The sequence below is a fragment of the Apium graveolens genome, chromosome 10, assembly GCF_009905375.1.
Source record: "Apium graveolens cultivar Ventura chromosome 10, ASM990537v1, whole genome shotgun sequence".
NCBI lineage: Eukaryota > Viridiplantae > Streptophyta > Magnoliopsida > Apiales > Apiaceae > Apium > Apium graveolens.
Genome location: NC_133656.1, coordinates 174248427 through 174260993, shown reverse-complemented (window position 1 = coordinate 174260993; position 12567 = coordinate 174248427). Strand labels below are relative to the sequence as shown.

Below are 12567 nucleotides of genomic sequence, written 5' to 3'. Positions count from 1 at the left end.
CAGCTGTAATCATTTTCTTGGCGTTTTGTATCTGTAAACCTTTATTTCAGTCACTGTTGAAAGCTATGGTTTCGGGTACATCTTTCTTTCTCTCTACGTTATTTCAGTTACTGATTTTGTTTACCTGCATGTTTTGTTTTGTTAACTGTGGTCTTGGCCTAAACTTGTTAAATTCTTTATACACTTGTCTCTATGTTGCTATACTTGTTAGTGAGTTTCTCAACATTCTTGAAGAGATTATTGGTTATTTAGAATTTAGCATAATGGTTAACGAAAGTGAGGTTATCGTTGGTGGTGGTAGCAGTTCGGGTGTAACTGCTGGGGCCATTGATTGGACCACCTATAGTTTCCCACAGGCTGTTGAACTAACCGGTTTACCGGAGAAATTCAACGGTGGCATCGGCTTTTCTCGCTGGCAGAAAAGGATGAAGTTGTGGTTAACTATAAAGGGTCTGTGGCCGGTTGTGGAATAAGAGAAACCAGTAGTGGATCAAGAGAAGGCTGACACAGTTAAGGCTTTTGCGAAGTGGGCTGAGAAGGATGGAGTGGCTAGAGCGGCCATTCTGGCGGCACTAACAAACACTTTGTTTGATGTCTATTCTTCTGATGCCTACTCTGCAAAACTCTTATGGGAGAAGCTGGACCAGACACATAATACTGACTCACAAGGTCTTGAAAAGTATTCTGTGGCAAGGTTCCTCGAGTTCAAGCTGGTGGACAATAAGTCCATGACTGAGCAGGTGCATGAGTTCGAGATGATAGTGCATGCTTTGAAGGAGTCTGGAATGAATCTCCCGGAGAAGTTCAAGGTGATGAGTGTGATTGAAAAACTCCCGAAGTCTTGGGAAGAGTTCTCTCTCTCCCTGAAAAGACAGAAAGGAGAGATCACCTGGACCAACCTTATGCTGGACATCTCGGTGCAAGAACAACACAAGTCCAAACAGGGACATGTGATGCCAACTGAACACGGTACCTCGAAGGTAAACATAGCAACTGTAGGACAAAAGAGGAAGGCTTTTGCTAAGAAAGCTAATAGTAATAAACCTAAGAGTGACAAGGACAAGGCCAAGAAACCCAAGGCAAACAAACCATGCTGGTCTTGTGGGCAGGTTGGGCACTGGAGTAAGGACTGCCCTACGAAGAAAGCGAAGAAAACCGAGGTAGCACAAGCAAATGTTGTGCTTGGAACCGCAAGTGGGCCTGTAGTGAACATGGTTGTTGGTGAGGCTACGGCTTCTGAAACCAACGTTGACCGGTATGTATCCTACAACCCTGTGATATTTTCTACCTATCTGTCAAATGAATGGTTGATAGATACTGGAGCTAATGTACATATTTGTGCTGATATTAGTTTATTTGTATCTTATCAACAGAGTCATAGCCTGACTGTGAAGATGGGGAATGCTAGTGCTGCTCAAGTACATGGAGTTGGAAACGTGGATCTGAAGTTCCCTTCAGGACGTATTCTATCTCTGACGAGAGTGCATCATGTTCCCGACATGCGTAGAAATATAATAAGTGGAAGCTGTTTAGTTTCTAGTGGTTTTGAAATTTCGTTCAAGTGTAATAAAGTAGTTCTTATTCACACTGGTACATTCTTTGGCAAGGGTTACTTGTCAAATGGTTTATTTGTTATTAATGCGGATCCCGTTTTGGGAAGTTTGAATAATAATGTTATTCCTACTGTTAATTGTATTGAATCCTCAAATATATGGCATGCTAGACTAGGTCATTTAAACTTTGGTGCTCTTAAGAACATGATGAACTTAGAGTTGATTCCAAAATATACCATAGAAAAGAATTCTAAATGTCAAGTATGTGTGTCTGCTAAACAGATAAGGAAACCTTTTCATAACGTTGTTAGGGATTCAGACTTGTTAGATTTAGTACACACTGATATTTGTGAATTTGGTGGTGTGTTGACCAATGACCAGTTTAGATACTTCATTACTTTTATAGATGATAGTAGTAGATATTGTTATGTTTATTTACTTAGACATAAGGATGAAGCACTTAGTAAATTCATTATATATAAAACTGAAGTAGAAAAACAAACTAGTAAGTTACTTAAAAGATTGAGATCTGATAGAGGTGGTGAGTATACGAGTAATGCTTTTAATGAATTTTGTGCAAACAATGGTATAGTTCATGAAGTTACTCCACCATACACACCTGAGTCTAATGGGGTTGCTGAGCGAGAGAACAGAACATTTAAAGATATGATTAATAGTATGCTTATTAACTCTGGGTTGCCTAAATACATGTGGGGAGAGGCTCTAAATACGGCTTGCCATATTTTGAATAGAGTCCCTCTGAAACACATGGATAAAACACCCTTGGAGTTATGGAAAGGCAGGATGACTAGTCTTAAGTATCTTCGTGTGTGGGGGTGCCTTGCTAAGGTGCTTGTTCCTGAACACAAGAGAAAGAAACTAGGTCCAAAGACTGTTGACTGTATCTTTCTGGGCTATCTTGAAACCACTACAGCTATGAGATTTTTAGTGTTAAAATCTGACATAGATGGTATAGTGGCAAACACGATAGTTGAATTTCGAGATGCGACATTCTTTGAGGATGTCTACCCTATGAAGACTGGAATACCTGAAACGACTTCTGAGGAAGATCCTACTCACACATCAAGTTCTATTCCTGATCATGTGGAAAAGATGACAAATGTGGGGGCGGAACCTAGTAGTAGCTCTATTCCTAAGGAATTAGAGGAACCAAGGAGAAGTAAGCGTGCAAAAATAGTCAAGGATTTTGGAGGTGATTTCATCACTTACAATATCGAGGACGAACCTTTAACTTTCCGGCAAGCTATGGATTCTTCTGAGTCAAGGCACTGGAAGGGCGCTGTCAAGAGTGAAATTGACTCTATTGTTTCCAATGGAACATGGGAGTTGGTTGATCTCCCTCCTGGGTGTTCTACTATTGGGTGCAAATGGGTCTTTAAAAGGAAGTTGAACCCTGACGGCTCAATAGATAAGTACAAAGCTAGACTGGTAGCTAAGGGTTTTAAGCAAAAGGAAGGAATTGATTATTTTGATACATACTCTCCGGTTGCAAGAATGGTAACAATCCGAATGCTTATAGCATTGGCTTCAGTCCATGGTCTTATCATTCATCAGATGGATGTAAAGACGGCTTTTCTTCATGGTGAACTTGAGGAAGAGATTTATATGGATCAGCCTGATGGATTTGTTGCATCAGGCAATGAAAGGAAAGTATGTAAGTTGATCAAGTCCATCTATGGCTTGAAACAAGCTCCCAGAGATTGGCATAAAAAGTTTGATGAAACTATATTGCCTTTCAGTTATAAGATTAATGAAAGTGATAAGTGTGTCTACACTAAAGTTAAAGGTAATGAGTGTGTTATCTTGTGCCTATATGTGGATGATATTTTATTGTTTGGAACCAATATTGAGATTATTAACGAGACTAAAGAATTCTTGAAAAGGCATTTTGAAATGAAGGATATGGGTGAGGCAAGTGTGATTCTTGGAATCAAATTGATTCAGTCCACTGAAGGAATAACCTTGACTCAATCTCATTATATAGAGAAATCTATACTTGAGAAATATGGTTATTCACAGTGTAGAATCGCTAGTACACCTTATGATTCGAAAGTTGCCCTTGTCAAGAATACTTCAGGAGTGCCTGTGTCTCAGTTAAAGTATTCTCAGATTATTGGGAGCTTGCAGTATCTTGCTAACTGTACTAGACCAGATATTTCATATTCTGTGTCTAAATTGGCGAGATATACAAGCTGTCCAAACAGAACTCATTGGGATGCTCTTGATAGAGTACTTAGATATCTAAAAGGCACAATGTACCTTAGTTTACACTACAGGAGATTTCCTGGTGTGCTTGAAGGGTACAGTGATGCAAGTTGGATAGCTAAGAAGTCTGGTTCCAATGGAGTGACTGGATACGTGTTCACCTTGGCTGGTGGAGCAATATCCTGGAAGTCAAGCAGACAGACTATTGTTACTCGGTCTACTTTTGAGGCTGAGTTGTGTGCACTTGATGCCACAGGGACGGAGGCTGAATGGTTACATGGACTTATGTCTGTAATACCTGTAGTAAGCAGACCGCTTCCTGCTATTGCTATTCACTGTGATAGTCGAACAACTATCGACAAGATTAGCAGTAAAAAGCATAATGCTAAAACTAAGAGACACATCCAAGTTAGACTCAAGTCTATAAGGGGTTTAGTGACTGATAGGATCATAGCTATAGAGTTCATAGGAACTCAGAATAATATAGCTGATCCTCTTACTAAAGGACTGGAACCTGCAGTGGTCCTTAAGTCAAGGTTGGGGATGGGATTGTCAACCCATCATAATTCATCAACAGTGGGAACCCAATACACATGAGAGGAGATCCCTCGAAGTGTATTCAATGGGTAATAACAAGCTGTAAGGATGAGTTGGTAGTACCTTTGCTACATAGATGATACTATAGTATCTGAGTCTATCCCCTGTAAACCTAGAAGGTACTGACACTGCCAGAAAAGCAAGAGTGTTAAAACTCTGAATGGGATCAAGTCATTTGACGAGATAGAGGCAGTATATCTCTGGAGATGCCCAGCTAAGCGAATGTAATTGTGTGGTCGCAATTAGAGGATAGGGTTAATCCTTGAAGCATTCGACGAATAGGATCGAGACATGACCATTAATGTCTCAAAGCCGTAGATTGACACCATAACCTTTGACTTGTCGTCGTCTATGGAATATGGTTATACTAAACGGATTAAGATTCAAGGTGAAACATTCCATCTGAGTCCGATAGCCATTGAAGTAGAGGAATTAGGAGGGTTCAAACCCGGAAGGGTACCGACTCTGAAAAAACAAGTCATGATGGGAAATTGATCACATTTCTGTATGGATTTGTGGGGGATTGTTAGAAAATTAGGATTTTAGAGCTTAATTTAATTATGTTCTTGATGTTAATCCTAAAATCTAATGATTGGAAATTGTTCAATGATATTTGAACTTAAATTTTCATGTATGGTTTTAAGAATTTTCTTAATGAAATCCATATGAAATGAGAGATGAAAGTAGCTTGGAAAAGCTTGGAAAATTTGAGAATGTTTGTCCCACATTGAAATAAATAAAGGGGGTTGTGTGCTTTATATGGTATTACCCACATGAGTAGTATACAACTACTAAGGTGTGTGATGGTCCATTGTGTTGTTGTGTGCTTCACGCGCACACACGCGCGCCCCGCCCCGCCACGCACCGCACCGGACCGGACCGGGTCGGGTCGAAGGGCGATTTGGGCGAATGTCTCGGCGTCTCGCGTACGCGAGGCGACCTGGGCGAGGATTTTATTTATTTGAGAATTATTTTAATTCGAATTTATTTATCGGTGATTGGATTATTGGGCTGGGTTCTGAAATAGGCTAAGTAAATATATTGAACCTGCAAATAATCTGATCTGTAACAAGTTCTGATATTAGAATCAGAACTTAAGAACTGATGAATAAAATCAGAACTTAACAAGTTCTGATATCAGAATCAGAACTTAAGTACTGATGAGTCGAATCAGAACTTAAGTACTGATGAGTTAAATCAGAACTTAACTTAAGTTCTGATAATAATGTGGGTGTTAATGTGAAAAGCTGTTACAAATAATTTAAATTCAAAAGCTGTTCAGTTTTGATTTTTTCATTTATGAATTCAAAATCTGATCAGTTTTGATTTTTTCATTAATGGAGCAGTTTAATTCAGACATTAAGTGTGTGGACAGTTTCATTTTTCCTCTCCTATAAATAGAGGCTAAACTGAATGAATATACAACACACTACATTCTCATCTCTTCTCTTCAACCTCTCTGCATTTCTCTCCCATAAGTCCTGAAGTGCTGATATTTTCCGGCGACTGAGGTGCTGGTCGAAGTGGAGGTTTTGTTGCTGCTGTTAACATAAACTCCGAGCTGTTTTATCCTGGTGGAGATATTGCGCACATCCCAAACGCAGCAGGTAGGGGGCAATAATCTCTTCAAGAGCAGCCAGGACTCTGAGCAAGGCCTGGTGACTCAGCTGTAATCATTTTCTTGGCGTTTTGTATCTGTAAACCTTTATTTCAGTCACTGTTGAAAGCTATGGTTTCGGGTACATCTTTCTTTCTCTCTACGTTATTTCAGTTACTGATTTTGTTTACCTGCATGTTTTGTTTTGTTAACTGTGGTCTTGGCCTAAACTTGTTAAATTTTTTATACACTTGCCTCTATGTTGCTATACTTGTTAGTGAGTTTCTCAACAAACACAAGCAATGGTTGGAGAAGAAGAAAAGACCTAGGCTATGGCTGGTGTAACTATGAAGACGTTGAGTGAATGAAGCTCTGCTTTGCTACTCCTCACTCTGCTCCGTTTTCTTCAGCTTCTACTTTGTAACGTGGTTCTCTCTCTCTCTCTCTCTCGCTCCCTCCCTCCCTCCCTCCCTCTCTCTACTCACTCTATCTCTCTTTACTCACTCTATCTCTCACACATACATAACACATTCTCCAACTAATTATTGTTGTATATGGTGCTATGGTGATAATATGCTCTCACACACACGCGTACATACACACACATTTTTACGGTGATAATTCACATGTTCTCTAATTAGAGCTATGTAAGGTGATAATTTACTTGCATTGTACTTATATATCATCATTCTAAAAATTGGTTGATTTAAAGCCTTTTTATTAATATTTGACTCCTTAGATAAGTAAAGTACTCGAATTATGTAAAATTTGGTCAAAATCGAGTCCTGATATTTTTAATGAATTTTGGAATAAAATTATGGAGTTCAATTATTATGTATGATGAAATTATGGTCAATATAAATAAACTGTTTGGGATTATGCAAGATTAGAAGTTCGCTTTTCTGCATTATTTCTTTTGGGTGTACTATATAATAGGCAAAACTGCAAAAATGACTAGTAAATTGCGTGATGAATAGCGTTACGCAGATGTCTTGTATAATACTATGTATTGGTTCTGCTAAAATGACCCGTACTTTTGTGGTTTTGGAAATGAATTTCATCCAATTCATGTATTTGCTGAAGATTTTTTTTAATATCTTCTATCAGTTCTTAAGATCGCCCAATCTGCTAAAAAATCCGGTGTAGTTTCTCCTTGTGTTCTCAATTTACGAACTAGAGTGAGTTACTGGTTTCTGGTTACAGTTCTATATAACGGTTGAGTTCAATCTATTAGTGTATTCATGTTGATTTATAGTTTATTCTTATAATTTGAGGCTGTTCCTCTGGTTACGGATATATAAAGTGACATTTTTGCTTCTATTTTTCTAAGGCAGAAATTATTTTCTCTGAAGGAAACTCCCAGTTTTAGCGAGTTTGTGAATTCCAGTGTGAACATTGATGCATGTATCTCTTATTCACTCTTCTTGAATGTTTATCTGATTTGTTAAATTTTATAGCAGCTGTTTCGATTTTCTAGTAGTTTGATTAGCTCTATTTATGACGTTTTGTTTTAATTGTAGCATTCCTGATTCCGGTGCAAGATTCTTAGAACGATATGCCTGGGAAGCATTTGGTGCAACGTGTTTTCATCTACTTGGAGCTGGTTCTGCGTATATTGTGAATAAGACTAAACTACAGATGTTCAGTTCTTTTATTGCGGTAGTATTGCTTGGACTCGCAGTATTTAGCATCACCTTTGAACATGATAACACGATGCCAGCATTTAACCTCTGTCATTTGCTACAATTTGTGTTGAGCCTCCCTGATCTAACTCGGAAATACTATCTTCTGGTAGATGATGACTTAATCGTGCCCCTCTCAGTGGTCAGCAAAGGAGATGCGAGAATCAAGTTTAAAGTAATTGAAAAAGATTCTCATCTTCTGAATCTATGTGTTAAGACTTGTGGTACCTGTTATCAGCTTATCGAAAGTTAGTAAGTTTGCTTCTTCTGTTTAATCCTGCCTTACTGGGGTTATTAAACTAGCTTTGAAATCATTTGTATTACTTTCTTTCGCGTGGTTAAATTCGGTCTTTGTTTTGCTTTCTTTAATGACAAAGAAGGCACATTACTATATTACTATGGTAGTAATAGTAACAGTGTATTACTATTATCAGCCTGGTTTGCTACCTGTTTGCATTTGAGGTTCTTGATTGGATTGAATAACCTGTGACATGGCACGTTCTATATCTTTGTCAAGGGCCTCAAGGCCTCTGTTCTGTACTCAGGTAGTCCGATGTCAAGATAGCTTGACACCGGCTTCTAGCATAACCATTACTATTATTTACTGGGGAACGGTCTACAATCGTTTGTTGCAGACCGGTCGATAACAAACACATTATGAGCCATTGGATGGGGATTGGGTGGCTGGGATTAGGGGCGGACCGCGGAAATTTTTCGCGGTTGGATGGGACGGGCCGCTGAAGTTTTCCGCGGTTAGGGGTGTTGCTCCCTTATCCCCAGCAACCCAACACCCTCCCCCACCACACAAACCAACAAAAAATCCCCAACAAAATTCTACTTGGAGAGTGATCAATTTAGGCGAATTTTGGGTATTTTCATCAAGAAATTCAAGTAGTTTTGTCAACTCAAGGTATATTTCTTGTCTTAAATTTAACATTTTCATGGCGGATAAATTATTTGCTCGTATGTTTCGTCATAAATGTCAAAATGAAAAAAGAGGCTATTGATCATAATTTACATCTTGATGATTTAAATACTAGTGAAGAACCTAAAACCCCTGTATATGTTGAAGATGATGATTTTCTAGATACAAATGAAGAATTTATTAATTTAGATGACGATTTGGTTGATGTTGAAGATGAAAATGATGAAAATGAGGTTGAAAATGATAGTGATAATGTTGAGGGTGAGGATGAAGATGATAATGTAGAGGATGCAAATTTGTATGAAAATATTGATGGGGGGAGTTCCATATTTGAATCAAATTTTTCAAAGTGTGGATGAGGTCGGTCATTTTTTAGGGCTTATGCTTTACGAAATGGATTTGCTATTAAAATTCAAGCTAGCCATCGTAATAAAGACAACGAGATATATGGTCGTTTATATGTTTGTAGGTTTTATGGAAAAAGTGTCGTCGCTGAGAGTAGTCAAAATAAACTGCGTAGAGAGGTTCTTCGTAAAATCGAGTGCAAGGTGAGGATGTATGTCAATTATCAAAAGAAAAAATGTCACTGGGAGGTAACTAGCCTTGAATTGGTACACAACCACAGTCTTGTTTCCTTCAGTAAGATGAATTTGGTATAACGAGAAAGACATTTCAACACCGCGACCCGTAGTTTGATTAAAACGTTTTATGGTTCGGGGGTTCGTAATTGTCAAGTGATGAATGTGATTGGTAACATTCATGGAGGTAATCGCAAAGTTGGTTTCAATGTTCAACATGTTAGGAATGTGTTAAGAGACGAGAGGAAGAAAAGGTTTGAGATTAGTGACGCCCAAGCAGGGTTGGACTTATTGCATAGGTTGAATGAAGAAAGTGGTTCTAAATATTTTATTAGGACCGAAGTCGATGAAGAGAATCGCTTGAAGTGTCTAGTATGGATTGATCCGAGATGTATAATGGCTTACCAAAATTTTGGCAATGTTATGGCTTTTGATACCACTTATCGGACAAATAGGTATGCAATGCCATTTGTCCCATTTACCGGAGTCAATCATCATTATCAATCGGTAATTTTCGGGTTTGCATTGATGCGGGACGAACACGCGTCGACTTTTGAGTGGATTCTTCGTACTTGGCTTGAAGGTGTGGGGAATAATCCTCCATTGACTATAATCACGGATCAAGATCAAGCCATGGCAAGCGCTATTGCGGTTGTACTCCCGAATACTACCCATTTATTGTGTTCTTGGCACATTAGTAAAAAATTCCCCGAGAAATTAGCTCATTATTATTCGGCTTTTCCGGAATTCAAGACGGACTTCAACCATTGCATTTATAAATCTCTCACCGAATGTGTTTTTGAGGCTAGATGTGCGTTGTTTGTGGAAAAGTATCACTTGCAAGATCATAAATGGTTAAATGGGTTATATGAGTTGAAGCACAAGTGGATTGCTGCATATACTAGAAATAAATTTTCGGCGTTTCAAAATATTACATCGAGGAGTGAGGGGATGAATTCTTTCTTTGATAAGTATGTGAGTTCGGCAACGGGTTTGAAGGAATTCATTGAAAATGCCCAAAAAGCATTGGCAAGGAAATTCATGAGGGAGAAGGAAGAAGATTATGTCACCATTAATCTAAAACGTCCCATGAAATTGTATACCACATTGGAGTATCATGCTTCTTGTATCTACACTAAGGAAATGTTTAGAAGATTTCAAGATGAATTGGTTGAGTCTTCAAAATACTTTGTAGAAAAAGACCGACGAGCTAGTGAAGAAGGGGAGGGAATGGGGGATGTTTATACGTACTATAGTTGTTATAGGCCCATGTCCGAGCCTACGAGAAGAAATGTTTATTTTGTGGCATTCGAGAAAGCAAGCTCTTTGGGAATGTGTACGTGTAGAATGCTTGAACATTCGGGGCTACCTTGTAGACACCTATTGGCGGTCTTCACTAAGAAACGGGTTTCAAAAATTTCCCCGTATTATATAAACCGGAGGTGGACATTGCATGCCAATAGAGTTGATGGTGTGTTGCCTTACAATTTGGATGTTGGACAAAGTCATGAGATGACCTCAACCGATCAATTTAATAGCATGACAATGTTAACCATGAGTTTTTGTCAAAGTAGCATTGCATCCAAGGAACGGTATGATTATGCCGTTGGAGTGATGAATCGAGAAATACCAATTCTCGAAAGAATGAGCGTTGATGGAATTAAATCTTACGAAAGCAATTCGCATGCTCCAAATGCAAGTGCTCATGAAGAACCAATTCTTGACCCTATTATGTCCCAAACTAAAGGGAGGAAGAAGGACGTTCGTTTCAGAAGTCCCATAGAATCGATTGGTAAAAAGGAGAAGCCACCAAGAAAGTTCACCTATTGTCAAATGGAAGACCATGATAAAAGAAAGTGTGCTAGTAGACTAGAAGATCTTAAAAATGTTCAAGATTCGCAATATAATTAGTAGTGTAGCATTTGTAACTGAATGTTGTAATCTTTTAATGGATTTGAATTTTTAGTGTTTAACATTACTTTTTTTATGTTTATTGTCATATAATTGCCAATTATTGTCATATAATTGTGTTTTATTGTGATAGGTAACATGACTAGCGAGTATAGTGGTGACAACAACTCCGATCATAGTTGTGATTCGGTTTCCCACGTTAGCAACACATTCTCGGACTCCCTACCAAGCGACTTGTGGTATGAGGACAATGACGAGGAAGATGTGGTCTCACCAACCTTTAGTGAGATGGAAGATGCATGTGCCGAGTTGATGCCCCTTGTGGACAATGACGAGCCGCCCCATGTGGAGGAAGAGGAAACGGACTTGTACCCACCCGATGAGGAGGCTTATATGGCCAAAAATTGGATCGAGGCATGCAATTGGATGGAGGGTACTGAACCGTGGAGATTGGTGAACTCTCATCCGGATTCGTACTTCCTTCCGATCTTGAATTTGGGCAACAACACGCCCGATGGAAAATGGAAAAAATCCGGATGGAATGGCGGTAAGCTTGTTAAATGTGATCGGATTGTCGATATTGTAAACTTGAGGCCTCGTGAGGGTTGTAATATGGACCAAATACACATCGAATATGTGAAGGGTTGGGTATCACACCTAACGAGAGGGACGGAGAGGGAACGCGTGACATGTTTTGCAAGATTTCGTCTCTACAACGGGTCGAATACGATTCCCGTTACCATTTGGAACGACTCCAACCCTTACCCGTGGAAACTTACGGAAGGGCATATCCGTGAAGGTTGTGTACTTGTTCTCTACCATATTGCATGCTTCGTGGATACTGCGCAAGGACTTGCTCAACAACGGTTATCCGGTGGTCTTTCTAATATATTAGGTATTTTTGGTTAGGATCAATAAATTTTATAAAATTAATTGGATTGTATTGATCGTGTAATTTTCATTCGAACCTATGTATTTTATAATTTTCAGTGAATTTGAGCGGCAATTATGTATTTTCTATGAATTAAAATATGAAATTTGAGATTGAAAGTGTACCTATAAATTTGAGATTGAAAATTAAAATTTACAAGTCGAACTATACATTAGAAATTGTTATGAAATGTATTGAAAAGTTTTTTTTAACATTTGGACAAGCGTTGACTTTTGTTGACTTTTTTAAGGAATTTTCAATTTAATGTAAAAAATGAATTTTTTTTTTGAAAATCACTCATTACCATATTTTAAGACTTTTGAGAGTGGTTTGGAATTTTAGAAGTTAGTTTAGGACCAACTTCCAAAAATTAAAAAATTTCAACAGAAGGTTACTTAGCATACTCTGTTTTCCCCTGTGTTCTGCTCTGTTTTTGGGGGCAGAAAACTAAACTCATGGACCGCAAAAAATTTTCGCGGTTGGGTTGGAGAGGGACCGCGGAAAATTTCCGCGGTTGGGGTCTGGAATTTTTTTTTCAACCTAAAAACAGAGCATAATCTAGCCTGC

At 38.6% G+C, this 12567-nt stretch overlaps 1 protein-coding gene across 1 annotated transcript; it reads left to right on the top strand.

Moving 5' to 3' along the window:
* The first annotated feature begins 9317 nt into the window (after positions 1 to 9317).
* Positions 9318 to 11069, top strand: LOC141691327 (protein FAR1-RELATED SEQUENCE 5-like). Its single transcript, XM_074496060.1, has one exon. It carries the CDS (start codon positions 9318 to 9320, stop codon positions 11067 to 11069), a length of 1752 nt encoding a protein of 583 aa, XP_074352161.1.
* Positions 11070 to 12567: the final 1498 nt, after the last annotated feature.

What these genes read in the sequence shown, in the direction of transcription:
- LOC141691327 (XM_074496060.1), top strand. Translation starts at nt 9,318, where the DNA reads ATGAATGTGATTGGTAACATTCATGGAGGTAATCGCAAAGTTGGTTTC.